This window comes from Lentinula edodes (assembly GCF_021015755.1).
Source record: "Lentinula edodes strain Le(Bin) 0899 ss11 chromosome Unknown C8R40scaffold_1, whole genome shotgun sequence".
NCBI classification, from domain to species: Eukaryota; Fungi; Basidiomycota; class Agaricomycetes; order Agaricales; family Omphalotaceae; genus Lentinula; species Lentinula edodes.
In genome coordinates this window covers 1,739,349-1,767,150 of record NW_025764307.1, presented here as the reverse complement: position 1 = coordinate 1,767,150, position 27,802 = coordinate 1,739,349, and the positions used below count along the sequence as shown (strand labels likewise).

Here is a 27,802-nt window from a genome sequence, read left to right as displayed (position 1 = left end):
CCTAGTGTAGATTCAATGCAGTATTTGCGTTAAGATGTGCAAGGTACATATAGCAGATTCTTTGTCAAGTGGGCGAGGAGCGCAAGTCTTTCACCGGCAAACGGCAATCATTTTCCCCGCATTTCACTATCCTGACTCTCTATGAAGACTGGGAATTCAACGGTTACTCGGCTTCCTTTTCTTCCTACAAGTTCAAGCTTCACAATCTCAAAACCTCAACGATGGCAAAAGGAAGACGAACATTCTTAATTGGTGGCGGATGTACCGCTTTCATTAAGGCAAGCGTGTTCGCTTTCGACGAGGATTACAGGCATGAAGAATTCTCAGTAGCCGAGAGCAACCAGGACTACAGAAGATATGGGCTTAGAGGCTGCTACCAAAGCCTTACTTGATGCTGGTACAATTCATCCATGTTTCCAGAATTGTAAAAACCTGCTCAATGATATACTACTATACAGGCATTACTTATGATACCATTGAGACAGCAGTAGTTGGGTATTGCTACGGAGATTCAAGTAAGCATGTAATGGTCGTTCATCTAATGTGTGTCGGATATTTATCCCTCTTTGTAGCCTGTGGACAGGTTAGCCACTCCTCAAGTTGTTGGCGGTTTGAATAATACCGATTTGTTCTAGCGTGCCCTGTACAACCTTGGTCTCACCGGGATACCAATTACCAACGTGAACAACAACTGCTCAACTGGGTCCACTGCTCTTTACACAGCAAACAATGCTGTCAAATTTGGTCAAGCTGAAGTTGCTCTTGCTCTTGGCTTCGAACGCATGAAACCCGGAAGCCTTGGTACAAACTGGCCTGACCGACCTTCTCCAACAGCTCTTCTTAACCAAAAAATGGAAGAGGTTGAGATCGCTGGTTTAGGCTTGAACCATGGTCCCGGTGCCCCCAGGATGTTTGCGGATGGTGCCCAAGAATATTTCCAAAAGTATGGAGGAAATATTGAGCATCTAGCTCGAATTGGTTTGTTGTTTCGCCGTTTTTGAGCTGGCAGTACCTGATATGCTACGCCAAGCTTCAAAGAATCACAAACACTCGGTCAACAATCCGTACTCACAATTTCGTGATGGATGGAGCGTAGAACAGGTCTTAAAAGCTCCCAAGATTACAAACGAGCTTACAAAGTTTATGTGTAGTCCAACTTCGGTGAAACTACTTTTCGGTCTAATCATTATTAAATTGAGAAACTCATTTCTTGTACTTACAGGACGGCGCCGCTTGCTGTATTGTAGCTTCAGAGGATTTTGTCCATGCTCACGGTCTCGAGAATCAAGCTATTGAAATTGTTGCCCAAGCATTGACTACAGACAATCCTTTGGCCTATGAATCCAACAGCGCGATGGAAGTTGTTGGATATACTATGTCCAAGAACTGTGCCGATCAAGTGTTCAAAGACGCCGGATTTAAGGAAGGTGAAGGCAGAGACCAAGTAGGTGTTGTCGAACTCCATGATTGTTTCTCTGCCAATGAGGTTAGTCGTCTGGATTGCGTTTCCGTACATCTTATGATTCACATTTGCAGTTGATCATGTATCCGGCGCTGGGTCTGTGTGGTCCTGATGAGGCTCACAAGATGGTCGAGCGCGGGGACAACACGGTGGGTGTTTCTGACGGACACCCAAGAATTACTCATGAATCACGTCTACTTTCCAGTATGGTGGAAAATACGTTATTAACCCTTCTGGAGGGCTGGAGGCCAAAGGTCATCCGCTGGGCGCTACAGGCCTTGGCATGCATTTCTACATCATGAGTGGGTTACATTTTGGATTCCTTCTTTTCCTATCGCACTCCAAATTTAATTGTACCCTTCACTCTTCTAGTGCAACTGCGGAACTGTGGGTATCTCGAACGTTCAATTCATATGTTCTTCAATAACTCAAACATCCACTATCATACACAATAGGGGCGGGACCAATGCAAGCTCCTGGCCTGTTTGACACCAATGACAAGCGAGGCAAGTACGGCCTAGTTCACAATGTCGGCCTAGGTGGTGCTGTCGTTGTTTCGCTCCTGAGACGGCCCGAATTTTACAAAGAAGGGGGCAAGGATGGGCGTGATAGGTGAGTATCCGAAATTTCCAATGTGTGAACGGTACCCTAATGGAGCTGGCAATCAGGCTTGGGTACAACCATGCTCACCAATGCCATCCAATTACTATGAAAGATGTTGACAAGGTCAAATCGGTAAAGGAAACCTCTCCCTATCTCATGCAGCATGCCAAGCTTTGATTAAACATTTTCTGCTGGCAAATATCAGCTTTATATATGTACTATGATTGTGTTATGTATCTGTAGTCGCAGTAGTTCTTGCATTGAAGGATTCAGCTCTCAGCTATATCATATTCGAAAGAATTGCCTGGCTCTGTCAATCAGTGGGTTTGATGGGCTGTTGAACTGGGACTTTCTTGTATGACATTGCGTTCAGCATCCCGAGGAACGGTTTGCTTCCATCGCCCTTCAGTCAATGGTTTAGTTCATATTGTATCTGCAGAATCGATAAAGAGCACACTGACAAGTAGATTATGAGGAAATCCGGGGTCGAAGGGAACAATGCTCTCCAGGAATTGAACTTGTTCCACGCTAAGGGAAATTCCGAGTGCCTTGATGTTTTCTTGAAGATGTTCAATCTTTCGCCCTCCGATGATTGGGAAAACGTAAGGGGTCTTCTGCAATACATACGCAATTGCAACTGGGTAAGGTGGGCAGTTTCTCAACTGAGGAACAACCAAGATCGTACAGATTGGACCTACCGGCACCAATATTACTGCCCAATCCAAGCTCACCAGCCACTTTTTCCAGAGCACGAGATACTTTTGTCTCGGCTTCATTCCTTTGCCAACTCGGGCCAAGAATCGCATCGGTGCGTCCATTCTCCCCGCTCTCCTTCCGCCGTTGTTCTTCCGCGTCGGTGCGTAGTTTTCCTTGACCCAAAACGCCCCAAGGGGCGAGAGCCAAACCTTGAACCAGACATCAGATTCAACAATGTATAAAGTTGTAATTTCAAACCTACGTACCTAAGGAACGAGCCATGGGAATGATATCACGCTCGAAGGAACGGTCAAGGATGTTCCAAAGCCCTTGGTAGACAACGAATGGGGTTTTGCCATTGCTTCGAGCGTATTCATTAGCTTGGGATACTATCCAGGCAGGGGTATCGGATATTCCCTGGAAGTTGTTTTTCGTCAGATGTCGTCTGTTCTAAAGCGAAAACCAGCAGAAATCACCAGATAAAGCACTTTCCCTTGCATCACGAGGGAATGCAATCCGTCCATGACTTCTTTGACGGATGTATCATAATCCCACCAATGCACGTATAACAAGTCGATATAGGACGTTCGGAGCTTCTTCAAGCTGGCTTCAATGCTGATGTGCATTGACTTTACATTATTTCCTGTATAATTCGCTTTCTGTGCGATTGATTCGTTTCCGCGTTTGAAATTTGTAGTGTACTATTACCGATAGTTTGAATTTATTTGAAGAAACGGGGTCGAAAGATGATGGCCTACTTTTGTGGCAAGAACAATTTGATCTCGTATCCCGCGCTTTTCCATCCACTCACCGAGGAATTGCTCAGAACTTTCGTCTTGGTAGTTGTTTGCGGTATCGATGAAGTTTCCCCCCATGTCATAATAAGCGTCGAGAAGCTTGAAGCTCGAGTCTTTATCCATAGAACCGAATAAATCACTCCATTTGTCTCCAATGCTCATTCCGCCAAGGCAGATAGGTGAAACGTGCACGCCTGCATTGGGAGAGAGCACGCGGAGAACACCGAGCTTGGTGGGTGGAGGAGGAGCAGGCTGGAAGAGAGACATGAGAGATTTCAATTATTCAAGTCGAGATATCTGCAATAGTAGGAATGAGTATTGGTACAAACCGGGATGTCTAGTTTTTATATTTCAGCAACTATGGATATGCACCCACCTACGCCCACTTCGATGAAGCATCATGATATGCGTCGGGCGCCCGCACGAGGCAAGGAATCGAACCTTGTTCAAGTCTGTGTAGTAGAAAGCATCATGATTGCAAGTGAATTTGTACGTTAATTGTTCTCGGATCATCAAGCATTGAAGCCGTCCCCGAATTACCCACCGACGAATCATTTCATCAGGCCTGTCAGCACCCACAAAAACCAAACTATGTATACACTTTTGGGCAGCCTCCGTGTACGTAGTAGAGAGGAGCTGAAGATCGTATCCCGTAGTAGTCTTAACCAAACCTCTGAAGTTGAACTGAACAGGGAGAAACGCGCTAAGACTCGGAGGCAACATCACCTCCAGTTCACCTACATAGGTAGTTCAATTTTGTAATCGAAGAAGATCTAAGCACATTTGTGGTGGTACAGATAAATTACAAGATATGTATACATATGTAGTTTGAAAGCGATATACAGATGCGAGGGATATACCGATGGCAAAAATACACGATTGAGAAGCTAGTAGAATGATAGAAAATCATGAAAATCATATGAACATCAGACGGTAACAGAAATTCCGAGGCGAAATGTCTGATTGAAAAGATATGCTCGCCAACGATGAGACGTTTGTGGTATGATGGTCTCCGAGTCATTACTCGTCGCGCCTCCTGGAGAATGCATGCACGATACGCTCTCTGTGGAAGAAGAAATCAGCAAGGGAGAACCACTAGCTCGATACAAAACATCTTACAATGCAGCTCGTTCTTGTAGAATTTCCGGCTCATGGTAATTGCCAGTTGGATCAAAGTCTGATCATGGATTGCTCAACTGGATATGTGCATAGTAAAGATCAAGACTGTGCGTACAATCGAACTTTGATGGTTTGGGTGCAGGCACCACATTTTCCGATACTGGTAGGTATATGACAGACGTTTTTCGAGTGTCCGGGCTCACGACGAGAATCGAAGGATTTGGGTGGGCCTAGGTTAGACATGGGTATTATTGAGGCGCAGAGAGATGATATATATACTAGGCTTACCATCAAGGTGGAAGTGGACATGACGGGCTAGAGGAAAGGGGGGTATATCAGAGTATCGTCTTCGCTTGATATAAATACGATGTTTAGGCCCTAAAACAGTAGTGAGCACACGTCCGTCTTGTAAGTTTTAGGAACTGACCTCATCGATGACGGAAAGATAGGAAGAAATTTGAAATTGGAGCTCGAGTGTTTTTTTTTTGACATTTGGCCTCGTTGAACCCCTGAGGTTCTCCATGCCAACCAAGTTATATTTGCCACTAGACCAGGTGATATCGAAGAGCCTCAAGGTCGATACCGTCCCAGTCCCACTGATTAGTCGTACTCACCCGTACTCAATAAAGAAGAAAAAAGTACTTTAGACCAAAGTAGAAGAGCAACTTACAAAACTTTGGAAAATATGTAAGAAGAGAATAGGAGGCATTCGGAAGTAGACTGAAGTGGAGCGACTATCTGTGCCCAGACCACGCTGCCCCCTGCTGCCCCACGGCGCCCGCCTCGCGTTGATGTACAACTGCCATCGAATAACCGACGCCGGACAGATGTAGTTTGCTTGACGAACACGGCCTGCACCGTTGGAAGGGCGCCAGGTGAAAAGAGTGAAGGGGGAGCGATATGGCCCTGTATGATTGTACGGACGGCGGCGAAGGATGATGGCCTACGCATGTCACCAGGAGGTTCAAGGTAGATGAGATACCTAAGAATTTCAAGTTTTAAGAACCGCAGGTAAACATGTCTCCCTAGTACTGTCGGCATTGGCAGTCAGCAGTAGCGTAATCCACATATCGAGAACTTTAAGAGAAACATTCATATATCGATTCCTATCGATTCAAAGAGCGTTTGACGTACATTTTGCATAAAGTGAGAGAGAGGGAGAGTTGATTTAACCGCCGGGAGCCCATTTCAAGCCAACATTGGTCCAGGAGAAAACTCTGGAAAATTATGTACTAAATACAAGTAACACCAAGTTTAGTTAGTTTGGCGCAGGTTTGGCGTAGAGCTGGTTGAATTTATAGGCGTCTGACGTAAGTACGACGAGGCGCCCATTGTTCCGAAAAATCCGCATCTAGAAACCATTTCTTCAACTTCCATGACTTCGACGGACGGCAATGATTTTACTCATCGTCTCGCCATTAAACTCTCCAGAGCATTGAACACGATCAATCCCAATGATCTGCTAGCTCGACGAGTAACGGACATCGCTAAAACGAGCCCTTTAGATGGTTTTATAGCTGGTAAGCCTTCAACATAGCAATACTAGATTCTTGTCTCAATATTCCTTTCAGCCGCGAAATCATTTGGCAAATTTCAAGACTCTTTCCTGGCCGAGATACATTCCGATATATTGTCGCATGCGAAACAGGAAGAAACAGGTTTGGCACCTGAACCTGTCCCTGGAATAATTGTGCATGATAGTGATGTGCTACAGCCGGAGACCGTGAGGCAGGGAGGGCTTGTTAGAAGTGATATGGTGAGTAATTCGTTCTTCCATCATTTCGTTCGAGTGCTGATTGATTGTACCAAGCAACACACATTCACGAAACCCAACAAACCGCTTGAACCCCCAACACCTAGAACCTCTGTTCTTGGTCTCGATAGACTTGCTAAAGAGAAGAGGGCTGCCACTGCGGATGAAGGGAGTAGGAAGAAGGCCAAATACGATGACGATGGAAACGAACCGGTATTCAAAGGTGCGTGTGCCTATTCGTTTCAAGTCAATTCCCGCACTGATAAATTATATCAAAAACAGTACCCAGCTTGCCAGTTCGTAGTAATCATCTACGTCGAAGAGGCGAGGACACTCCATCACACCCAGGGGGTCTTGCCGAGCCAGCTCGCAAACGATTGGAAGAATACAGAAGGAACAGGGACAAACAGCGAGGTCCGTGACTTGGGCCACTTGTACAAATAATCTATACTCACCTGCTGCAGATGGAATTACCATTGCCCGCGGAGAGAAAGAGGATGCGCCTAAGGGTCTAGGAGACTTTCAACGGCGCTCCAACCGGGATAAAGAACGAAGCAGGGGCAGACGTGACTTTGAACACACACGAAACAATCGCGGAAACAGTTGGGATTCGACTCCCCGGTCCGTGAGAGGCGGTCCGGCAGATGCTCCAAGTGTAAGGGTCCCAAACGTTGGGTGGGACTCCACTCCTAGAAGTTCGCGCGGAGGCGACGCCTCCGGCTGGGGTGGTGCAAGGAATCGTGGATGGGATACTCCTACTCCCAGAGTTGCCAGAGGCGAAAGCCCCGAAGAAGATAGAGCTTGGACTGTAGACGCTAGAGAATGGGAAGAGGAACAAGTTCGACTTGACAGAGATTGGTACACCGGAACGGAATCTGGAATGGCTGGCGACGACGATTACAATCCCCTGGCACAGTACGAGGATCTCAGTATTATCAAAGAAGCTGAGATAGCAAAGAAGCAAACAGTTCGTCGCTATGTTCCGTCTATCCTCGTATACGGTCTGATCCTCAAAATGTTGTAATTCTTTACAGAAAAAGATTTCTGCTCGTCAAGCGCAATACGTGCGTGTATCTTTGGAAATCTTTGGCAACTTCGGTTTTGACACTTATTCAGAATGCGGACAATGATCTTTGGGAAGCCAACCGAATGCTGACTTCCGGTGTTGCAACGCGTAAAACAGTTGATCTGGACTTTGAGGACGAGTCGGAATCTACAGTACACGTCATGGTCCACGATCTTAAACCACCTTTCCTAGATGGACGTACGGTTTATACCAAACAGCTAGATCCCATCAATCCCATTAGGGATCCAACTAGTGACATGGCAATATTCTCCAAAAAGGGCAGTGCCCTTGTTAAAGAGAAGAGAGAGCAAGCAGAACGTGCTAAAGCCGCCGCCAAACTTGCCGCGCTGGGTGGAACTTCCTTGGGTAACATCATGGGTGTTAAGGATGAAGAAGCTGAGGCCGAAGGTATGGCAATATCCTTCTCTATTCCAAATTTTTCGGAGTTGCACATTCACGTTAGTTATCGTTCTTTCTTCCTACAGCCGAAGCGGAAAGGCAAGAAAAGGAAGCCAAGGAGAAGGGAGAAGACAATTACAAGGGCGACTCCAAATTTGCTTCGCACCTCAAGTCCTCTACTGGTGTCAGCGCCTTTGCTAGATCCCGGACATTAAAGGAACAAAGAGAGTATCTTCCTGCATTCGCATGCAGGGAAGACTTGATGAAAATTATCAGAGAAAATCAAGGTCGGTGCCGGTCTTGTACTGCATTTGGCATCTTTTAAACAATGGTTAACAGTCATCATTGTCGTTGGAGAGACCGGGTCAGGGAAAACGACACAGTTAGCCCAATTCCTGTATGAGGACGGATACTGTCAGCATGGCATCGTAGGATGTACTCAACCTCGGCGTGTGGCTGCTATGTCGGTAGCTAAACGTGTTAGCGAAGAAATGGAGGTTAGTTTTTCCTTCGATTGAGCTCCTCACTTAGCGTTTGGCGTTGACAGTCATCTTCAGTGTAAGCTGGGATCAACTGTAGGCTACGCGATCCGGTTTGAAGACTGTACATCGGCAGAAACCAAGATCAAATGTGTGTTCACAGCGTAAATCCCTTTGAATATTATTATTTGACCAATGCATCTAGATATGACTGACGGTGTACTGCTTCGAGAATCATTGAACGAGGGAGATTTGGATCGATACAGCGTCATTATCTTGGATGAAGCACACGAACGGTCATTGAGTACTGACGTTCTAATGGGCCTATTGCGCAAAAGTGAGTGACTAGGATTTATCCTCTATCTAATCTTTATCAACGATATCGAAGTTCTTTCGCGTAGAAGAGATCTGAAACTGATCGTGACGTCTGCCACCATGAACTCTGAGAAGGTAGGATATAATTTGAAGTCCCTTCTATCTGACTCACCTTTTCCTGTGTGCAGTTCTCGAACTTCTATGGGACTGCTCCATGCTTCACAATTCCCGGTCGCACCTTTCCTGTCGAGATATTCCACTCCAAATCCCCTTGTGAAGATTATGTCGACAGCGCAGTCAAACAGGTCCTGCAAATACATCTGTCTCTACCTCCTGGTGATATTCTAGTGTTCATGACTGGACAAGAAGATATCGAAATAACTTGTCAGGTCACACAAGGCACTTCTTTTTTGTCGTCCTCTACGCGTCATAGTACTAATATTTGGCATAGAGCGCCTCGATCAACTCGACGAACCAGCACCACTAGCTGTGCTTCCTATTTACTCACAGATGCCTGCGGACTTGCAGGCAAAAATTTTCGAGGCTACAAGTGATGGACGAAGAAAGGTCATCGTAGCAACAAATATTGCTGAGACGTCTTTAACAGGTTGGCCAATCTTCTTTGTGAATTCTATACATCCTCATTTTTTTCAGTGGATGGTATTCTCTACGTCGTTGACGCCGGGTACTCAAAATTGAAGGTTTATAACCCGAAAGTGGGTATGGATGCGCTGCAGATTACTCCTATCAGTCAGGCAAACGCGGGTCAGAGGACTGGTCGTGCTGGTCGGACAGGCAGCGGGTACGTCATAATTGTTCCTCTCACCCTTCGCGAAGCTTCATCATTCGCTAGGTTCTGTTACCGCCTATACACCGAGATGGCATATCGAAACGAAATGTTCGAAAACACCATTCCTGAAATTCAAAGAACGAATCTTGCGAACACCGTCCTACTTCTCAAGTCACTCGGAGTGAAAAACCTATTAGAGTTCGATTTCATGGATCCCCCGCCTCAGGTAGGTTTCAATGGACTTGCTACAGAATTTCTACTAAGATTCCGGGTCAGGCAAACATTCTCAACTCTATGTACCAATTATGGGTCCTTGGTGCATTAGACAATGTCGGCGATCTCACTTCCATTGGTCGGAAGATGTCGGAGTTCCCTATGGACCCTTCAATGGGGAAGATGCTCATCGCCTCTGTGGAATATAATTGTTCATCTGAGATGTTGACCATTGTCTCCATGCTATCGGTTCCGAGTGTGTTCTATCGGCCCAAAGAACGGATGGAAGAGGCTGACGCTGCCCGGGAGAAGTTCAATGTGCCAGAGAGTGACCATCTCACACTATTGAATGTTTTCAACCAATGGAAAAGTCATGGCTTCCGTGACGAATGGGGGATGCGCCACTTTTTGCATCCAAAGCTCCTTCGAAAAGCCCGAGAGGTCCGTGCTCAGCTCGAGGATATTATGAAGTTTCAGAAGATGGAAATCGTTTCTGCTGGAACTGATTTCGATGTGATCAGGTATGTGTGTGTATTCGAGATCGCTTGTGGATAAAATAACTGAGCGTATTGCATAGGAAAGCGATCGCCGCCGGCTACTTTCACCAAGCTGCCCGAGTCAAAGGAATCGGCGAATTTGTCAATATTCGTTCAGGACTACCGACACATTTGCATCCAACCAGTGCTTTGTATGGCCTTGGATGTAAGAGGGTTTTGCCCGCATAAAACTGAACTGGTTTATGTCCCTAATCTTTCTCCTTAGATACCCCCAGTTATGTTGTTTACCACGAACTTATTTTAACATCGAAAGAGTATATGACCCAAGTGACTGCGGTCGATCCGTATTGGCTTGGTGAGAATCTCTTTTGTTGCTTGTTCCCCGTATTCTGATTTTGCTCTCTCCACAGCTGAGCTTGGATCGGTGTTCTACTCTGTCAAAGAGAAGAATTTTGATCAGCTTGGTAACAGGCGAACTGCAGATCGCGAATTTTCCAGAAAAGCTGAGCTTGAGACCGAGATGGCCAGGCAACGGGAAGAGTGAGAAGACCCTTCTAAATGTATCCTGTGCACGGTGCTCATGTGTGTGTTCACCCCCAGATCTGCAAAAAAGGCCTCGGAAGAAGCACTAGCAGCGAAAACTGTCAGTAGCAGTAGTTCGAAGATAATTGTTCCTGGGACACCTCGACAATCCGGTATTGGGGCGGGTTTCAGAGTCAGTCAGACACCTAGGAAAAGCACGGGTTTATGATGTCGTATCGTACAATTGCAACATTCGACGATGTGAAGACCGGATGAAGCTATTTCATACCAACGTTCTTACTGTGTTAATTAGATGTATGTATAATCATGGTAAAGGAACCATCGGTAACCATTTCTGGCGCCTAATTCCCTGACTCGGGGTGTGAAAACCTTACAATGCAGCTTTTCACACCGACACTGGGAACAGAACTCATATTATTGTCAATGACACGGGTAGAACAGATATAGCACCCTTCCATGTTCCCCTAGTTCAATTAGCGAGCTAAGCTAGGACCCAGGTAAGTGTAGTCAATTGGCGTGGTACAGGTACAAATCAAGGTATCACCTGTTTCACCAGGCTGTTCAGAATGTTTACAAGTTGACAAGATGATATTCATCTGTGTCCTAAAGGGACTGGTGCCAATGAGGCCCTATACCGTGCTGGTTAAACTGACCCTAACATTTGTACCAATACAAGGTCGAGCGCTCCCTTCTAGATGCAAATACCATTCCTCGTCGGGATCAAGAAGTTTCTGACGAGGAATCAAGATGCAGAAAACTCACAAAAAATGAGTCGCAAAATTGGAGGTGTAGGCAGGTGCAGACCTAAGGTGCAGATCTTGATTTGTCTGATGACCTATTGAATGATTCTCTCAAGAGTCTGTATTCATTAGATAGTGAAGCAAATGAGCGTTGTGACAGGTTGTCATAGTTCAGCGGGTCCGTTCATCGCCAGGTTGCAGAGGGCTGGGCTATGTAGAGTCCTAGGGAGACTCTGTGGCGGGAGGCACTTTATTCATCATGCGTGATACTCTGCGATTCTATACCATGATGAGACATTGGCTAGCACGGTATATAAGCAATGGTCTTGCGTACTTTGGGAGTCCACAATGTCTACAGAACTTTCTTCCATCACCGAGTGGGCGGATAAACGCACCGCGGCAGTGTATACTGCGAAAAGCAAAACCCTTGCAAAGCTTGCCGTGGAGGAATTATTTGCGCCCCACGTAAAGGCTTCGATTAACGGAAGGAAAATTAGTAGGGAGGAAATTGACCAGCTCCTTTTGGATATGCGACCGACCGAGGAAGGAGCTTTAGGTTTCTACTGGACAGATCTAGTGGGTGTGCCCCGGGATCCATCCCATCGAGTATGTCCCAATGTATTGTCGTCGTTTGTCTCTCGTCTCAACTCGTGCACCCAGGATGGCTCAGTCAGTGGTATGTTCATCATCAGTGGCCTTCAGATTCCGGATCCTAGAACGGGGGAGTTGGTTACTTCGTTCAGACGAAAGGGAGTAGCGGTCATGTACGTTTTGCCACTTGAAAAACATTCTGGAAATTCTGTTGATCCGTCATACCCGTGATAGAATTGAGTCGCAATTCCAGGACCTAACCATAGACAGTCGGAAGATTGTAGAATTTGTAGCTGTAGCAAACAACTTCCCTCTAGATCAACTCGTGGATCAGGAGAACGAACGGAAGACGTACGTCTCCAGGTATGGCTATAAATTGTAACAGTAAACTAGAGCGGCATTAGTCGAAACGTTTTTTGTCTCTCCCTGGTCTTCATTCGGGAGTCGTAGTTAAGGAGGGAAGTTAAGGGGTGACTATGGATTGTTATGGACTGCCCAGTGCGAACAGGCGCGAACGAACTTAACAGTGGGACCGAAAAGTTGGGGTACCTCGCCCCTTAGAAGTCATAAGGGGTACGACTGGGTACGAGTAGATGCTTCATCAAGATTCTGGTGGCGCATTTGCCTAGATTTGTCTGCATCCTGTACAGTATACATACAGTGACTTGAATATAAATCACGGAATGATTTGAAAGCGTGAGCATGTTGTCTATACGTTTCGGCAAGTACTACAAAAGGTACCATTGGCGCCTGGCTTCAGTATAGTCGGAACGTTTTTTGCACTGGACAGCAATACCGTCGACTTCGATTCCGACTATCTAATTTCTTGAGTAGGTTTATTGAGGTTCATTTGATACCCAACTTGGGGTTATCTTTGAGCTATTTATCTGCATTAGATAGATTTATTATCACCTGGGCATACTCCAGTCGGTAACCGAACTATTACTCGCAGTCTAGTAATTCCAGAGTAAATAACTCCAATAGTGGTCAATTATTAAATCCCGACTTTCTTCGGGAAAGTGGTAATGCTGAACACAACAAGGCAAGAACGTACTTTGTCATTCAGCCAAGCATACACATCTATGTAGTGCCACCAAACCCTGGCTCCAAATCAATGGCAGTCCTCAAGTTGCCCACAGAGTATAGAACAGCTCCCGGTTTGGAACCATGTCACAACAGGTCACAACCTGGTCTTGGGCAGCTGACTTAGGTATAAAAGCTAGTGTTTTATCTCGGATAGTCTAGATAATTTTGAAACCTCATAATGGCGACAAAACTTTGTTCACTCTCTGAGTGGGCAGATAAACGTACCGCGACAATTTATGTTGCCCCAAACAGAGCGCAAGCAAAGGTTGCCATCGAAGAACTATTTGCTCCCCACGTCAAGGCCTCCATAAATGGCAGGAAAATTACCAGGGAAGAAATTGATCAGCTCCTTCTAGCTATGCGCCCAACTGAAGAAGGAGCGTTGGGATTCTTCTGGACGGACATGGTGGGTGCGTCCAAGGACCCATCTAATCGAGTATGTGCCAAGTCGTCATGGTTTTGCATTCTCTCTGTGTTCTCACTACCGCGAGATAGAACGGCTCACTGAGTGGAACGTACGTTATCAGTGGCCTCCAGATTCCGCATCCAGAAACAGGGAAGTTGGTCCCCGGGTTTAGACGAAAGGGTGTGGCAATAATGTACGTCTTCCACTTGGGTTTGTCAAATGTTTATTGACCTCGTCTTTTATTTTTTGCACCAAATATCAGAATTGAGTCACAATCCGAAGACCCAACCATAGATAGTCGGAAGATTGTAGAATTTGTGAGCGTCGCGAACAACTACCCTCTAGATCAACTCGCGGCTCAGGAGAAGGAACGGAGGACGTACGTTTCCAAGTACGGTTACAAGTTGTAACCATAATCCGGATCCCAGTTAATATTTGGAAGTTATAAATGTATTTCTTTGGGTTATGCTTGCATTCAAGCGGCTGGCTTCGTTACTCAAAGTCGAAAAAAGGGTGCAATGCAAGAGCTGCTGTAAATTGTACTCTGTCCACAATGAGTTCCCGATTTTTCCACGCCTCATAATGTGGAAACGATGGTTTGGTCGAACTTAGTTCATTGTTGTATTGAAGGCTTCCGAAAAATAAGTATGCTTGACCGAATCAGATACATATAGATGAGTATGTATTACAGGCAACCATCTAAGCAAATTTAGTCATTCTACAACGTTTCACTCAAAGTATTTGCACTCACTGGGGACAGCTTCACCCGCACTATTGACGAAATTCTTGAGCGTACTCTCTGAGCACAACAACCCTCTAACAAACGCCTCTGCGACTACGTTTGCACCAGTAGGGGACGTATGTAGGTGATCTACAGGATAAAATGTATCGACGGTTGTTTCACCAATAGCCTCATAAGCCTGTGCGACATAGTCATAGTGGTCGATGTAGACCAAGCTATTGTTCCCAGCCACCTCTTGTGCGTAAGGAACGAACCGCGATGGTGCGGCAAGTACATCACCATCCCATATATTATCGGGAGTCTGAGAGGAGATGATCGGGATGGCCCCCTTTGCAGTCAGAGATAAAGCGGCGTTGGTGATGTAGTAATTGAAAGTATGGATGACTTCGGTACTACCACTATGTAAGCAAGAATGAGATCTGTGTTGGACTGATTTTGAAAAGATGAGACTCACTCTGATTCTGTCACTGTGGCTGTGAGGTTGTACGCGTCACCTGCGAGAGTCGACGAGAGTCATCAGTTGAGTGATACGAAATACATCCCGAATGCACGCACCTACAGCATCTTCGTCGCCATTGTCTACACTGCCAGCCGACCCATCGTTATGCCCAAATTCGATGACTTCAGGACTACTAAGGCTCTTGAATATGGAAAGGAGAGATCTTTACCCACCGACATAGTCCCCCGAGCCTACTTCGTCGATTAGAGAGGCAAAAAGACCTAAAGCGGTGAAACTGCGAGCACTGGTTCCCGCTACCGCTTTGTTAGTTACAGGTAAAGTGAGGTATTGGCTGAGATATTGGCCCCAGCCTATTGACTGCATCAGCGCCGTTGCAAGATTCCAGCTTGTAAACAGCTTTACCGTCGGTGTTAGTCCCTGATTCCCGGTATGTCAGTTATTGGGTTCAATCAACTATTAAGATATGCACCTGCACCATCGCCACCTGCAGCCATGGTAGAATCTCCAGCAAGCCAAACAGTTTGACCTAAAATTGAGGGTATCAAGGAAAGCACAGCTGCGGTTGTTAGAGAGAACATGGTGTTCCGGGGGAGTTCCAATGACAAGGTTCTAATTTCTCTTCCAACCTAAATACCAACGACGGCGAAATTATCGGTAAATTATATTTTTCGACATTGTGGTGTTCAGGCAAGTGACCTTCGATACAGGAGTATGCAGGAGTATGCACATTGCAGGAACTGAGGGAAACTTTCTCAGCGCGGTCCGGAACGGGGATATCGACGGATGATTGTCGAAATCCATCTGCGCAAGTTGGTACAAGATTGGACGCGCACTATCACAACAACAAGGTTTGTTTCGTACGGGTTTCGTAGTCGGACCAACTGTGATCAGGTGTGCTGTGTATGGAATGTTTGAGGATCGCAGAGAGGAGTTCTTTCAAACATGATTTGGGAAGTAGGGTGATTTGTTCTGCTTTGCACTGAGCACGGCTTGGATGCGATGGATCATCTTATATATCAAGATGTATAATCATAGCGTTGAGGACCTGAAAAGGACTGTAAGACCGTGAAAATCATGACTGACCGAAGATGAACTCACCAATGAGTCCAGATTAAAGTCACATAATTGCATGTAGGACTGAGATCAGTTACTGAAGGTTACTGAGCATATAGAAGTTACACTTGAGCTTGAACGATATCACTCAAAAACACTGTTCAAGAGCCTAAAGCCTAAGGTTCCAGACGAGGGCGTTGTTATGGGGATAAAGAACAAATTGACGGGAACAAGCGTAGCGGGAAAATCATTATTTTACGTACATAAGTACCGGCGGCGGCTGCAATATTGCCCAGATGGTAATCTTCGAACATCGTAACACCGAACTTATTACTTACTGCGCTCATCCTGCAAAAGTCTGCCACTACAAATACTGTAGCCTAGTCTTGGCTGGACCGGCCTTTCAGCAAAACTTCCAGAGGCAACTTCATCACTCTTTTCTACATTTGTTCTTATCCTGAACGTCGATCTGCATACCAACACACTCTTTTCCGTGCCAGTTTTTCTCACCCAGCATGATGGCTGCTGCTCAGAGGCAGCCCTTTGCTACAAACTATGCTCCCAGTTCATATGAGTTTCAGCCAGCGTCTCCCTTAGAGACATTGGTTCGCCGGACATCCTCTCGGAGGAATGCACCTAGTACTCGGCCTCCAAACGTAGTCATTCCCTCAAATTCCCCGGTCTCCAGGAATTACCAAACCTCTCAGCCCCAGATGAATCAGCATGGGTATACCATGGGTCTTGACACCCCTTCAAAGACTAAACCGCAGATTTCACCCGTTTCACCACTTATCCATAGTCACTTCCGCAGCGCCTCCAACGCCTCTCGATCCTCTAGGGGTGATTCTCCTAGTGTCTACGAAGAAAGTTCATTCATGGATATGGGTGATGACAATCCTAGAGACGTGTTTGCTAGGGATGGCAGGGACTCATTCGATTCGAGAAACTCGAACATTTATGATATATATGCTCCTGACGCGCAGCAAAGGTTCAAATATGACGAAGATCAAAACTCATCGTTGGACTCTGCATCTGCGCTAAGGGACTCGTGGCAGTCAGGTTCTGTCCACGATCTTGGGAAGCGAAGTATCAATCAATCGGCATTGCGGAACGTTGAAGGTCAGCAGTATGTGCCCGTGTTTGCACCTGAAGAACCTTCTTCACCATCATCGCCTGTTCCTGCCGTGGTTATCACATCTCCAGACGACCTTGTTCCTCGAGCCGGTGGTCGAGTACCCATTGTTCGGAACGTAGGAGCAGTGTCGAATTACTCAAGACCTGTGCGAGGTTCCTCCGGGGAACCCGAAGACAGAAATTCTGGTCATAATAGCGAGGGGACCATGATGATCCCTGGCCGACCTCGCCATAATTCGAGCGCTGCCCCTGTTCTTGACGCAGACGTCTTTGATCCCGAGTCGAAGAGAAGGGTGTTGGAGAGGAATATCAGTAAGAGAAGACTCAACGCTGGATCACCTTCATCTACATCATCATTTTCTGGGACACGAAGTGATACTGGTTCAACATCAACACCATCATCATCATACTACGCACAAAACATCAACCCAGGCAGCGGTCGCTCTACTCCCTCCCACTCATCTCTTTCACCCCCAGGTAATTCACTTCCCGTTTCTCGTGAGATGTCACCTTCCCCCCTATCGCAGACTTTACGGTCGCGATCGCCTCAACCTATGGCACCCTCTTCGCTTAGAACTTCGCAGAGTCATCCAGAGATAGCTTTGCCACGACGACCGCCTTCCTTACGTCCGGACTCGCCAGCGAGTCTATATTCTGACGCGTACTCATTCTACCAGCTAGATAGTGCGTCACCGTCGCCGAATGGGTCAAAGTTTAAGTTCGACTCCCCGAGCAGAGGTTTCGGGTCCCCTACGAGCCAGACTAATAGTAATACCCCTCCACCACCTATGGTTGTCGTAGACCCTCCAGATGAAGCGAAGAGCAAAGCCGACCACTACCTCCAGCTTGGTATCAAGCATCACGAGGCCAACCGTTTACAAGAGTCTGCTATATGTTTCGAGAAAAGTGCTAAAGAAGGTGGAGGATGCGGAGTAGGGATGTTGATGTGGGGTTTAACTCTCCGACACGGTTGGGGTTGTAAGAAGGACGAAAAAGGCGGATTTGTATGGGTGAGGAGGGCAGCGGAAGGAGCTGTGGCGGATCTGGAGAGAGCAAGGATGAGTGGAGGTACGGGAGATCTTGCGGAGAGGGGTGTGGTGAAGGCAGAGCTGGTCCTAGCAATCTATGAGGTGGGACAGTGCTTCTTCCATGGCTGGGGTGTGGTGAAGGATCAAAAGATGGGAGTTGTAGGTTATTTCGGTTGTTGGTTCGGCCATCACTAATATACTTGGCATATAGAGCTATTATAGAGTAGCCGCACGTCTTGGGGATGCTGACGCTCAGAACGATCTCGGCTTCTGCCTCGCGAATGGGAAGGGATGTAAAAAGGATCGCAAGGAGGCGGCGAAGTGGTATCGGGCTGCTGTGAGTCATTTTTCTCATGCTCTGTCCATGTTACTGAACTTAAGAACTTGAATGTAGGTTGCCCAAGGGCATAGCGATATAGGACTAGCGTGGATTCATAAGGAAAAATTTCAATGAAGAAGGGGTAGTAACCAGTTACTTTACATATATCTACAGTTATGGATTGTACTCTACTTTCAGTCGTTCTCGGACATCATCAGTTTAGTCTCGGATTAATATACTGGTATTCTCCAACACCTCAAGGGTTGAAGAGCACCGACTCCAGTGAAGACTCATCGAGTACGGTACTGTACGGTAGTTGCTCGCTGAAGAAGCACGTGCTTATATTTACGTACAGTCAACGCACCGCCACAGGGACCTACCTTTCCCTTTGATTTCTACAACGATGATGTCGGTGCAAATGCAGCCTGCAGAAACGGACATGGGGTTCTTTTCCTCAAAGTCTTCGAAATCTAAATCTGCCTCAACGACGACAACGGCCACTACCACCAGAGTTCAGGTTACGCGCCTCGTTAAACGTAAATCGGAGCCGTTACCTAGTTCAGGTCCAGCTCCTTCTCGCTCTGTGTCTTTGTCAACTTCGCCATTATCATCTCCACTATCATCTCCAGGAACTACACCTCCCCCCAACCTGAAAAACCCAAGGAAGAAGAAAAAAAGTCCGGAGGCGGGTCCCAGCACGGAATCTAGTAGATCTCGCGTTTCGAAGAAAATGCGCGTCGACAAGCCTCCGAAGCGCGCCTCGAATGCAAATTCGAGAGCTTCCAGTCGCTCGACGATCAACTTGGCCTCATCTCCACTAGAACCCATATTCAGGTCTAGATCCAGTAGGTCGCGTTCGACTTCCACGTTTCCATCGTTATCATCGGTGTCGACTCGGAATTTGGCTTGCGAAGGAGACGGAGAACCTGGGCCTTCTCATGTCAGCTCACAGTCTGTAGTCCGCAATCTGCACAAGTCATACAAAGCGTGTAAGTACTTGCGCCGGACACTATTGTCTTCGTTCCTTCTCACGTTGTCTTTAGATTTCAGTAACCCCGCCGATCCTGATGACAGTTCGTTTGAGCCCGAAAGCTATCCTTATGTGGACCTGGAGTACCCAAATAACGCCGCTACTGAACGGTTAGTGTTACCAGAGGCTAATCCGCCGATGGAACTCATTCCGCGCGCGTTGCAGTTACCTACTTGTAAACGCTTTCCTGTGTTCTGTTTTACTGATCTCTTGAGATTTTTGTAGATTTTTATTACTTGCTCCTAAAGACAAAGACCACTATAATCCGATAATGGACCTTGAACAAACACTGTATACAATCGTGGATTGTTAGTTTTCCCTTTTTCGATCCTCTGCGGATTGTTTCTTACCTAGTTCGCAGATTATCTCACACCCAGTCAAAGAGCCCTCATTGGCAACGTACCCAGTGACCTATTGACCGAAACCGTTTCTCCTCCTCTTTCTCCCTCACCTTCACCTCCGAATTCCACCGCATCACATGCTTCCTCTGGCTCGATGTCTTCTCTAACATCGCTGGAATCATCTTCCCATAACGAATTTCCACAACCTCGCGTAAATTATTGCCGTGCCGTCCAGCGTGCGATAAACACCAAAGATGGTCCACTTTTTATTAAAACAATCAAGAAGATCAACAGTCTTCTCAGTTCTTTCAAGTATCCGACACCTCCGTCTGATCCTTTCGAACCTGTCCCAAAAAACTCCCTCAAAGAACGGGTAGCGACATGGTCGAATAACGGAGGTTTACCTTCCAAGGTTTTGATGAGAATTATCGACGAGAACTATCAACGTTGTGTTGGTCCGCACATTAACAAACTTCGAAAGTATGAGGCTTTCACCAGTAAAGTCTATGGAGAAATTCTGCCAAGTTTGGTGCACGAAATTCTTTCGTTGACCAAGCTCAATCAGGATTCCTTGTTCATGGACTTGGGATCAGGAGTTGGCAATGTCGTCATTCAATCTGCTCTCCAAACAGGGTGCAAGAGCTACGGAATTGAGCTTGTTGAGGGACCTGCACAGGTAGCCAAGGAGATGGCGGAACAATTCAAGGCGCGATGTCGGATGTGGGGCGTGGCTTGTGGAGAAATTGAACTGGAGGAGGGTGATATGCTGGAGAGTCCGAGAGTAGCAGAGTTACTTCCGAAAGCTGACGTCGTGCTGGTGGATAACAAAGTTTTTGAAGAGAAATGTGAGAAATCGCTCATGCTTGTCTGTGATGTGGACTGAAAGTTCCTTTGTTGCGTTCAGTGAATGAGGCATTACGGCCCAAATTCCTCGACTTGAAGGAAGGAGCAATCGTGATTTCCCTGAAGCCCTTTGTCTCATCATTGAACGGGTTAAATGCTCGTGTGACTGAACGCAATGTTCGTCTTCTTTGTGGTTCTTTTTCTATCTTTACTGAAAATGAACAATCGTACAGGTCGACGACATTTCTGCCATATTCGATGTCACTGAAAGGCCATACTATCCGGGTTCTGTTTCCTGGGGAAACAATGGAGGGTCATATTATATCCACCGTGTTGACCGGGTGGGATATGCGGAAATTCGACAAAAATTTGAGAGTACTACGAGGGGAAGACGGAGTGCGGCCACTGCGAAATATACCCCGTCGAAGAATACGGACGAAAGTGATTGGTTTGGACAGTGATGCTTGCGAACAAGGGAGCTTTTTTAAGCTAGTTTGATGCGTTCGTCATTAGAAGGATCGTTTTCTTTTTTGTTCAGAACGTATTTATACATAAGTACATATTGGTTCTTGCTCTTGCTCTGATTCGACTTTTTCCGTCTACCTACTCATATTCTCCTAGCATTTAAACTGGAGACGCAGTTTCAACTTCTGCATCTTCCTCGTTCTCTTTCAAATGCTTCTACAGCTACTCACTGCTCTTTCAATATTCAACCATAGGTCATTTAGACCCTCTCTTTTTGGTCTATGTTTTTCTAATCTGTCTTGCATTATTATATATTTGTCTAACCGTAAATCATTGTTGTAATGGCATGTAACAGCAGTTGTATCTCATTATCTCATTGTCGATTCTTATTTTTGTGATTCACTCGTTTGTCTTAATCTCAAGGAATTTTTATGCTGAAATCTTTAACAGGCATCCTACGAGACGCAAGCTTCCCAGAGCCCCGATATACCTATTCGTACGAAAGGTCATCATAGTGGGGAGGAATCATTGATTTGGATATTCCGAAGAGATATAATGATAGAGTGACCAGATGAAATGTAGGATGCAAGCATCCAGCACAAAGCAGAACGTGTTTATACGTAGACTCCCACTGTGCAGAAGAGTGCCACCACTCCAAACCCGCCAAGAATACTGGCCGTGACTGCCAGCGGAATCTCCTTCCCAGGTATTGTAGTCTTCGGAAGGCTGTTGAGCGATAGAGCATTCAGCGTAAAATCTAGAGAGTAATTCCAAAGGGAACTAACATAGAGGAGTAGAAAGCCAGAGCAAAAGTTGAAGCTAAAAGGATAAGCGCGAGGTATGGAAGGAGCGCGACGCTAATCAGAGGCCGAAATGGGGGTAACGAGTCGTGGAGAGCCTAGACAAAGGGTTAAAAAAGAGCAAGAAGAGAAGGAAGGCGAACAAACCTTTATTGATTCATACTCTGACATGGTGATAACCAGTTTTGAACTTGAAGAGGACGTGTCAAATAGCGCGCGTTGCTGACGTATGATAAAGACTGTGGGAAATTTGACCTAGGCTTAGCCGAGCAGTGTGACGCAGTTGTGGAAAACTCTCTCTTTCCTCCACCACGACTTGCTCTTGCATCCTAAGATATTGATTTACCTGTAACATCTAAATCTCAACTGTGAGTTCTTTTTGGCGTGCTTATTCTTTCCAGAAACTTTTTCCTCCACTTTTTGCTCCGAATACTTACCACTTTTCGTGTCGGCCTTTTCCTCGTAGATGAGCGCCGCCCAGCACCCCATGGTCGTTCAGGCCCAAAATAAAGCCGTCTACTATCATGACCAGCTCGACAAAGAGGTATGTGGCCTAACCTTGTTTGCTTTGCATTGAACGTGTGTCTCATGCATGTCTTATCTTTTCTCTGACGCGCTTCGTGGTTTCGCAGCTCACGAAATACCCCGTGCTTATAAACTTTGAGCAACGCACACAAATTCCGAAAACATACGCTGTCCTCGGCGCTAGTCTGCTGGTCGTCATTCTCCACATGTTCAACGCTCTTGCCGCACCTGTCTCCAATCTCGTTGGTTGGGCCCTCCCTGCTTACCTGTCTTTCAAGGCCCTCGAGTCACCGTCGACACAGGACGATGTTCAGTGGTTGACGTATTGGGTTGTGTTTGGTTTCTTCAACTTCCTTGAGAGCTTTGCCCTCCGACTCGTGCTCTACTACGTCCCATGGTATTTCGCCTTCAAAACCCTCTTCATTCTCTGGCTCCAGTTGCCTTATTTCCGAGTAAGTGTTACCTCGCTTTTACCACATTCTGGTTCCGTCCCTGTCCGATTATGTGTTGTCGTGTGCTGTCCTAATGATCATCTTTACTTACGTCATTTTTCGTTGCTGCAGGGCGCACAAGTTACATACTTTGCAGTGTTAAAGCCTGTCCTCGCTAACATCAGCAACTCCGCCATTGTCAAGCAGACCGAGGCAACTGCTCCTGCGGGCGCCGCTGAGTAAATGTGTTGTGCCGACAATACAAGGGAGTTTAGAACATCTGGCAGGACTTTTTCTCGTATAGTTGTGCCAATGGCTTTCATCCCTTGTGTTATAGAAAGGACGTTCCCTACTTACTCTTCATCCATTTATTATTCAATTCCCTTTCCCGCTGGTTCATCTTACACGCGTCAAATTCAGTTCTCTCAGTACATGTGGTGGTAATCGCTGCTCTTTTACGATGTAACGGTCTCTATGTGCAAGAAAATGGATTGTGAACCTCTTATGTGTCGAGTATACATAGGTGACCGAGCCTTTTCAGTAAAGCTCTGTAGGGGACCGAGTGTTCCTGAAAGAAAGACGGTTGCTGAAATCCGAGCTCTCGTCAAGGCAACCGATAAGAAAATTCCCACGCCTATTATATACTAACTTTTTTTTTGCGTTGCATTTTGCTCTTCAACGCAATCACTCCATCCATCTCCGTCGTTATCTACATTGTTTCCCAGCGGTCGGGATACTTATAGAAGTGCGGGATGTGGTGACTTTCCTCTTCTTTAGAGTGATGACACCTTATGGGGTGGGACACTCGATGCGATGGTGAGGTGGTTTTATGCGTTAGAGCAAGTAGGGATGTTCTTTTCTTGTGTGGAAGACGCTCCTGTCGATGCTGGGAATATCGCCTCTGTATCTTGATGAAGAAGGGATGCAGTGGACTAGACGGCGTCGGATATCCTAATACGTGATATGAATCAAGTAGATTTTTTCTGTTTATTTTTTTGTATACAAGTAACCGTCGAAACTCTGGACACCGATACCCTTTAAGGAACACTCCGACTCATATTGCCGCATCATTGTATTCTTGTAGAGAGGTATGTAGATGGAAGTTTTTCAAATCATTGTTGTCCTGTCGCAACTTGACGACCTTTGACGACCATGTTCATTACCATCGCAATAACTGGCGTGGGTGGCTGGATTTCATCACAAGTTTTGCAGCAGTCTTGGTCGTCTTTGTAGGTCTTTGGATTAGAACCAGAAATTCTTTGTTGCGGGAAATTAACACGGCGACAGAAAATCTTGAAACATAATGATTATTACGGTCAACTTGGCGGCGCAGGATACTCGTGTTCATTCTAAATTTACCTTTCTGAGCACCCATAGACTTGAGGGCGTATATAGACCAGGTTCGCGGCGCTGTAGCAGTTGCAGACAATGCAAAGGAATCGCGGTCGTCCTCGACCAATAGATGCAGGGGACCTGAGAGCTGCCTGAGAGTATGTTAATGGAAGACTGGGAATTTGATGAAGGGGGAAGAGACTGGTAATGACGGTTACAGATGATTTTGAACCGTGAATCACACTTCCAGTTCAAAATTCATGTACATGGTTACGCTAAAGCACTCAGCTTCATGGGCTTCGTGCGGATCTACTTTTTTGGGACCTACCCTTGGGACTATAACACTGCCAGGCGCGAAACCATCGAAAAAACATATAAAGCATTTAGGCTTGCCATCCCTAATTATATCTTTTCATCGTGTCAGTAATTGCATGCGTACCCAAAGACTTACTGGAATACCAACTCAAAAATCTCAGCTCCCGTCTCGTGTAAGCAAGTCAAGTGTCTATTACTTCTGTTTAGCTGTACCATGTAAGAATTTCTTTGCCTCATTCCAATCCATACGCTCTCGCTCCTTTCCACCAGCGGAAGCCCGGCGCACTTCTTCGGCATCGACAGCCAGCCAGTCTTCGTACGTGGTTATATTCGCAGATGATAAACCGTCTAGAATCTCAGACGGAGGCGCATCCCAAGGTGAGGATGAGATAGCCACGGGATGCGTATTGGAGGTGGTTAATGATGGCGTGAGGTTAGTCCAATCTTCCAGTATGGCTTCCGCAACAGAGTACGCGTTCATCATGGTGCTGGCAAGTACACCTTTCGCACCGGTCGCGGCCCATCCGGAAGCATAGATTTTGGGTTCCTCAGTATCAAGATTAGTCGTTGACACTCGTCCGCCAGGTAAAGTCTTGATATGTTTCTGGTCTAAATCATACCATTGAGCATAAGGTGCTGCAGACGAGGGTTCAGCATGAAAACCCATGGCTGGTACGATGAGAGATGTTGGGAGGACAGATGTTATGGGAGCGCCATTCGAGTCAAGTAGAGGTCCTGCGCGTTTGGTTGCAGCATCGACGACAGTATGACCAAGAGTTAGTGAATAAGACGGAGAGTTTGAACTGGGGACTGTTACACTGATAGGATTTCGGTAAAAATCCAAAGACCAAGTTTTGAGTGTTGTACCAAATGCTGCTTTGGAGCCTTTCTTCAGTAGATCCAAAGTCCGGGACTGCTGCCTTGTGCTGGCCTGAACGTCTAATACGCTTTTCTCAAGAGGTCGCAGCGCGACGTCAGGCAAATTCATCATTTCACGCAGCTCCTTGGTGGTGAATGCTGCCTCTAATGGTCCTCTCCGCCCAATGACTGACACATGTTTAACTTTGGAGCTCCTGAGAGCATCAAGTACGTGGCTAGGCACGTCGTATTTCTCCAAAAGCGAAGGAGGGCAGAGAAGCATACGTGCGACGTCTAGCGAAACGTTACCCATACCGATGATAGAGACGTGATTTGTGGAACTAAGAGGAGGCGGGGAGGGATTTGATGGATGTCGCGTGTACCAATGGACTATATCTAGCGCAGGGATGATACCGTCGTCCCTCGGTAGAAGTGGATGCAGATTTGGTTCTGTGCAACCAGTCGCGAATACAAGATGGGTATAGTTCTTCTTCAGTGAGCTTAACGGCACACCGTTAAGCGCATTCTCTCCATCCGACGCAACATTCACATTTCCGAAGAATTTCAGTCTCGGGTCAGAGGCTGCAGAATCGAACTTGTGTGTACAGTTTTTTACTTCGGGATGGTCCGGAGCAACGCCGTAGCGAACGAGCCCATGAGGGGCCCATAGGCGATCAAATATATGGACTCGGAGTGAATCTGCGTAAGATTGCGGAAAACGAGAAAGCAGACGAGAAGCAAGGTAGAAACCAGAAGGTCCTCCACCGATGATGGCAAGTTTGAGAGGTCTAATCATTGAATCGCAATGCCGGCGGCAAAACGCACCTCCTCTTCCATCCCATAGCCAATTCAGAGCCAATCTATCGACTAATTGCTCTGCACATCGAAGTTCCTCAATCTAGGTCACCAATACCACATCAATGAATTTTCAACTATTTTCAACAAGCAAGGCAAAAATTATACTAGATACAAAGGTAGGATATAGACAATCGCGAGCTATAATACAGGTATGTTCGAGAGAAAGCATACTATTGGATACATGGTGAGAAAAAGAAAGCTTTCATAGAATGGGGTTTTTTTTAACTATGTGGAAGGTAAAAGTTCTTAAAAATGGCAAAACCCTTCGAAAATCTGCTGCTCTTCCGCGACGGGCGTGTCGAACATCAAGTAATCCTCCGGTGTCGATTGGTCCATCAGACCAATATTGTAATTATGGAGAGCGGCGCTTTCTACAACGACGCCTGGGTTCCAGTAAGAGGCTGGGGTCATAGTAGACGCGTATCCTTCGGGGTTGTACATGTGACAGTTGACTTCCGTCGGAGCGGTTATTGCCCATCCAGGAGGCGCGGAAGAGGACTCGGACATAGGCGAGGTCGACACCGTCTGGTTTATTTGGGGAACCACTAACCCATTCCAGCCTGCGAGAGAAGAGGAGACTGTCGCTAGCGGAGGCGTGGCTGATAACTTCGGTTCAAGGGTAAGGGAAAGAGACCCGAATCCGAGGGCAGAGTCATGATCTGGATACTAAAATGAAATTATTTTCTTGTTAGTAAACAATGGAACGATCGTAAACTAAAGCAAACGTACCTCGGGATACAGGAGCTCAAATGTACTGATACTGCTACCAGGAGACGAAAGGGGCGAGGAAGGCAAAGTCAGAACACCTGACTTACTAGTCCTACGCATTTCAAGTCTTTCCTGTGGAGTCAGGAGAAGAGGCGGGAGAATAGGCACCGAGATAGATCTGCGCTTCAAGAACCTAGGTGTACTTTCGACGACTGGTTGCGAAACCTCAGCAACTGGAGGAACGTAGTCATCGTCGTCAGAAACTGTGTTCGAAGACTCCAGACGGCTATCCGCAGACTGTGAAGCTCGAGAAACAGGATTACCACCATGACGACGTCGCCGAGAAGACGAAGTGCGCTTTTTAGGTCGGTAACGATACCCAGGATGTGCGAGTGCATGAACCTTTTTCTCTTGATCTGCGAGCTGCTTGTAGTAATTTTTCCTGGATTTAGAAAGCGACTTCCACGCATCGCCTGCCCTTTTGGACATTGTCTTGTCTACAGGGGGCAATCCTCGCTTTCCACCCACGCCAGTGTTACGAGCGTTTTGCTTGGAGTAGTGGCATCGGAAGATGATGAATGCGTTTCTAGGGCGGGCTACCCAGTTCGGGTCGCCTCTCCTCGGTCGGTCATCATCGTCTGCGTCGGGGTCGGGGTCTTCTTCGGAAGGGGAACTAGAAAGCGGACTGGCGGCCCAAGATTTCGTATTCGAGCGGCGATAGAGGTCAAATTCCTTTGTGATAGTAGAGTCGGTTGATGGCGTCCAGCCGAAAACCTGAAGGGGCATTGCGGACGAGTTGAAGGAGAAGGAGGGGATAGGACGTTTTAGGCCTCGGGACCTTGCCTTTTATCCTTTTTCTTTATCCCCAAACCAATGATGTCCTATTATCCCCAGTTCTACAAACAAGTAAGTGCCTCGCATCTTAGATTTGTTCGATCATCTTTTTTCTCTTCGATCGACCAGGCCAGAGTTTGTTCAAGCGTCCTAAGCGTCCAGCGCAAATGG

The 27,802-nt window shown here is 46.6% G+C and overlaps 13 protein-coding genes across 13 annotated transcripts; 7 read left to right on the top strand and 6 right to left on the bottom strand.

The window, feature by feature from the left end:
- Positions 1–121: 121 nt before the first annotated feature.
- On the top strand, positions 122–2,497 carry C8R40DRAFT_45825 (sterol carrier protein 2). The gene is made up of 12 exons (XM_046235126.1): positions 122–278; positions 331–397; positions 459–515; positions 573–583; positions 636–978; positions 1,031–1,161; positions 1,223–1,486; positions 1,537–1,611; positions 1,668–1,764; positions 1,835–1,849; positions 1,918–2,074; positions 2,131–2,497. Exons 1-12 carry the CDS (start codon positions 222–224, stop codon positions 2,240–2,242), a joined length of 1,386 nt encoding a protein of 461 aa, XP_046092565.1. The 5' UTR covers positions 122–221; the 3' UTR covers positions 2,243–2,497.
- C8R40DRAFT_1031535 (aryl-alcohol dehydrogenase) lies at positions 2,379–3,825 on the bottom strand (the record flags this gene model as incomplete). Its single annotated transcript, XM_046223175.1, has 6 exons — positions 2,379–2,468; positions 2,527–2,702; positions 2,764–2,970; positions 3,028–3,178; positions 3,238–3,462; positions 3,520–3,825. The coding sequence occupies 6 exons, from the start codon at positions 3,823–3,825 to the stop codon at positions 2,379–2,381; spliced, it is 1,155 nt and encodes a 384-aa protein (XP_046092564.1).
- Positions 3,826–4,813: 988 nt separating this feature from the next.
- C8R40DRAFT_45360 (uncharacterized protein) lies at positions 4,814–5,855 on the bottom strand. Its single transcript, XM_046235106.1, has 5 exons — positions 5,812–5,855; positions 5,348–5,754; positions 5,105–5,273; positions 4,966–5,055; positions 4,814–4,907 (listed from the first exon to the last, which is right to left on the bottom strand). The coding sequence occupies exons 2-4, from the start codon at positions 5,716–5,718 to the stop codon at positions 4,993–4,995; spliced, it is 603 nt and encodes a 200-aa protein (XP_046092563.1). The 5' UTR covers positions 5,719–5,754; positions 5,812–5,855; the 3' UTR covers positions 4,814–4,907; positions 4,966–4,992.
- A 173-nt stretch (positions 5,856–6,028) lies between these two features.
- On the top strand, positions 6,029–11,378 carry C8R40DRAFT_44236 (pre-mRNA splicing factor). Its single transcript, XM_046235080.1, has 22 exons — positions 6,029–6,197; positions 6,249–6,433; positions 6,488–6,653; positions 6,713–6,844; positions 6,895–7,397; positions 7,465–7,494; positions 7,547–7,904; positions 7,982–8,182; positions 8,235–8,392; positions 8,453–8,525; positions 8,580–8,711; positions 8,763–8,824; positions 8,878–9,088; positions 9,141–9,296; positions 9,344–9,491; positions 9,543–9,705; positions 9,756–10,213; positions 10,270–10,394; positions 10,455–10,544; positions 10,600–10,729; positions 10,790–11,229; positions 11,289–11,378. Exons 1-21 carry the CDS (start codon positions 6,053–6,055, stop codon positions 10,938–10,940), a joined length of 3,777 nt encoding a protein of 1,258 aa, XP_046092562.1. The 5' UTR covers positions 6,029–6,052; the 3' UTR covers positions 10,941–11,229; positions 11,289–11,378.
- A 442-nt stretch (positions 11,379–11,820) lies between these two features.
- On the top strand, positions 11,821–12,445 carry C8R40DRAFT_1164889 (uncharacterized protein; the record flags this gene model as incomplete). The annotated part of the gene is made up of 3 exons (XM_046230582.1): positions 11,821–12,078; positions 12,133–12,236; positions 12,298–12,445. 3 exons carry the CDS (start codon positions 11,821–11,823, stop codon positions 12,443–12,445), a joined length of 510 nt encoding a protein of 169 aa, XP_046092561.1.
- An 882-nt stretch (positions 12,446–13,327) lies between these two features.
- On the top strand, positions 13,328–13,965 carry C8R40DRAFT_1164888 (uncharacterized protein; the record flags this gene model as incomplete). The annotated part of the gene is made up of 3 exons (XM_046230581.1): positions 13,328–13,585; positions 13,645–13,748; positions 13,818–13,965. The coding sequence occupies 3 exons, from the start codon at positions 13,328–13,330 to the stop codon at positions 13,963–13,965; spliced, it is 510 nt and encodes a 169-aa protein (XP_046092560.1).
- A 318-nt stretch (positions 13,966–14,283) lies between these two features.
- C8R40DRAFT_1031630 (carbohydrate esterase family 12 protein) lies at positions 14,284–15,335 on the bottom strand (the record flags this gene model as incomplete). Its single annotated transcript, XM_046223188.1, has 5 exons — positions 14,284–14,695; positions 14,752–14,791; positions 14,853–14,918; positions 14,970–15,107; positions 15,212–15,335. The coding sequence occupies 5 exons, from the start codon at positions 15,333–15,335 to the stop codon at positions 14,284–14,286; spliced, it is 780 nt and encodes a 259-aa protein (XP_046092559.1).
- A 2,397-nt stretch (positions 15,336–17,732) lies between these two features.
- On the top strand, positions 17,733–18,426 carry C8R40DRAFT_1031849 (uncharacterized protein; the record flags this gene model as incomplete). Its single annotated transcript, XM_046223206.1, has 3 exons — positions 17,733–18,131; positions 18,184–18,309; positions 18,367–18,426. The coding sequence occupies 3 exons, from the start codon at positions 17,733–17,735 to the stop codon at positions 18,424–18,426; spliced, it is 585 nt and encodes a 194-aa protein (XP_046092558.1).
- Positions 18,427–18,730: 304 nt separating this feature from the next.
- C8R40DRAFT_1031156 (S-adenosyl-L-methionine-dependent methyltransferase) lies at positions 18,731–20,966 on the top strand (the record flags this gene model as incomplete). The annotated part of the gene is made up of 6 exons (XM_046223145.1): positions 18,731–19,280; positions 19,335–19,431; positions 19,547–19,629; positions 19,683–20,507; positions 20,567–20,682; positions 20,739–20,966. The coding sequence occupies 6 exons, from the start codon at positions 18,731–18,733 to the stop codon at positions 20,964–20,966; spliced, it is 1,899 nt and encodes a 632-aa protein (XP_046092557.1).
- Positions 20,967–21,355: 389 nt separating this feature from the next.
- Positions 21,356–21,967, bottom strand: C8R40DRAFT_1078265 (uncharacterized protein). Its single transcript, XM_046227011.1, has 3 exons — positions 21,918–21,967; positions 21,756–21,868; positions 21,356–21,696 (listed from the first exon to the last, which is right to left on the bottom strand). Exons 1-3 carry the CDS (start codon positions 21,939–21,941, stop codon positions 21,585–21,587), a joined length of 249 nt encoding a protein of 82 aa, XP_046092556.1. The 5' UTR covers positions 21,942–21,967; the 3' UTR covers positions 21,356–21,584.
- A 269-nt stretch (positions 21,968–22,236) lies between these two features.
- C8R40DRAFT_1032064 (TB2/DP1, HVA22 family-domain-containing protein) lies at positions 22,237–22,969 on the top strand (the record flags this gene model as incomplete). The annotated part of the gene is made up of 3 exons (XM_046223224.1): positions 22,237–22,314; positions 22,403–22,747; positions 22,859–22,969. 3 exons carry the CDS (start codon positions 22,237–22,239, stop codon positions 22,967–22,969), a joined length of 534 nt encoding a protein of 177 aa, XP_046092555.1.
- Positions 22,970–24,121: 1,152 nt separating this feature from the next.
- On the bottom strand, positions 24,122–26,027 carry C8R40DRAFT_1078261 (ferredoxin adrenodoxin reductase; the record flags this gene model as incomplete). Its single annotated transcript, XM_046227010.1, has 2 exons — positions 24,122–24,456; positions 24,567–26,027. One exon carries the CDS (start codon positions 26,025–26,027, stop codon positions 24,567–24,569), a length of 1,461 nt encoding a protein of 486 aa, XP_046092554.1. The 3' UTR covers positions 24,122–24,456.
- Positions 26,028–26,181: 154 nt separating this feature from the next.
- Positions 26,182–27,802, bottom strand: C8R40DRAFT_43995 (uncharacterized protein). Its single transcript, XM_046235077.1, has 2 exons — positions 26,819–27,802; positions 26,182–26,755 (listed from the first exon to the last, which is right to left on the bottom strand). The coding sequence occupies exons 1-2, from the start codon at positions 27,581–27,583 to the stop codon at positions 26,336–26,338; spliced, it is 1,185 nt and encodes a 394-aa protein (XP_046092553.1). The 5' UTR covers positions 27,584–27,802; the 3' UTR covers positions 26,182–26,335.

What these genes read in the sequence shown, in the direction of transcription:
- C8R40DRAFT_45825 (XM_046235126.1), top strand. Translation starts at nt 222, where the DNA reads ATGGCAAAAGGAAGACGAACATTCTTAATTGGTGGCGGATGTACCGCT. An exon ending in TGAGCATCTAGCTCGAATTG is followed by an intron (nt 979 to 1,030) that starts GTTTGTTGTTTC and finishes TGCTACGCCAAG; the next exon opens with CTTCAAAGAATCACAAACAC. An exon ending in ATTGTTTCTCTGCCAATGAG is followed by an intron (nt 1,487 to 1,536) that starts GTTAGTCGTCTG and finishes TCACATTTGCAG; the next exon opens with TTGATCATGTATCCGGCGCT.
- C8R40DRAFT_45360 (XM_046235106.1), bottom strand. Translation starts at nt 5,718, where the DNA reads ATGCCGACAGTACTAGGGAGACATGTTTACCTGCGGTTCTTAAAACTT. An exon ending in TACATATTTTCCAAAGTTTT is followed by an intron (nt 5,274 to 5,347) that starts GTAAGTTGCTCT and finishes ACGACTAATCAG; the next exon opens with TGGGACTGGGACGGTATCGA. An exon ending in ATCTTTCCGTCATCGATGAG is followed by an intron (nt 5,056 to 5,104) that starts GTCAGTTCCTAA and finishes CTACTGTTTTAG; the next exon opens with GGCCTAAACATCGTATTTAT.
- C8R40DRAFT_44236 (XM_046235080.1), top strand. Translation starts at nt 6,053, where the DNA reads ATGACTTCGACGGACGGCAATGATTTTACTCATCGTCTCGCCATTAAA. An exon ending in GAACAGGGACAAACAGCGAG is followed by an intron (nt 6,845 to 6,894) that starts GTCCGTGACTTG and finishes CACCTGCTGCAG; the next exon opens with ATGGAATTACCATTGCCCGC. An exon ending in GCTGGTCGGACAGGCAGCGG is followed by an intron (nt 9,492 to 9,542) that starts GTACGTCATAAT and finishes ATCATTCGCTAG; the next exon opens with GTTCTGTTACCGCCTATACA.
- C8R40DRAFT_1078265 (XM_046227011.1), bottom strand. Translation starts at nt 21,941, where the DNA reads ATGTCAGAGTATGAATCAATAAAG. An exon ending in CAGAGTATGAATCAATAAAG is followed by an intron (nt 21,869 to 21,917) that starts GTTTGTTCGCCT and finishes CCCTTTGTCTAG; the next exon opens with GCTCTCCACGACTCGTTACC. An exon ending in CTGGCTTTCTACTCCTCTAT is followed by an intron (nt 21,697 to 21,755) that starts GTTAGTTCCCTT and finishes ATCGCTCAACAG; the next exon opens with CCTTCCGAAGACTACAATAC.
- C8R40DRAFT_43995 (XM_046235077.1), bottom strand. Translation starts at nt 27,583, where the DNA reads ATGCCCCTTCAGGTTTTCGGCTGGACGCCATCAACCGACTCTACTATC. An exon ending in TTGAGCTCCTGTATCCCGAG is followed by an intron (nt 26,756 to 26,818) that starts GTACGTTTGCTT and finishes ATTTCATTTTAG; the next exon opens with TATCCAGATCATGACTCTGC.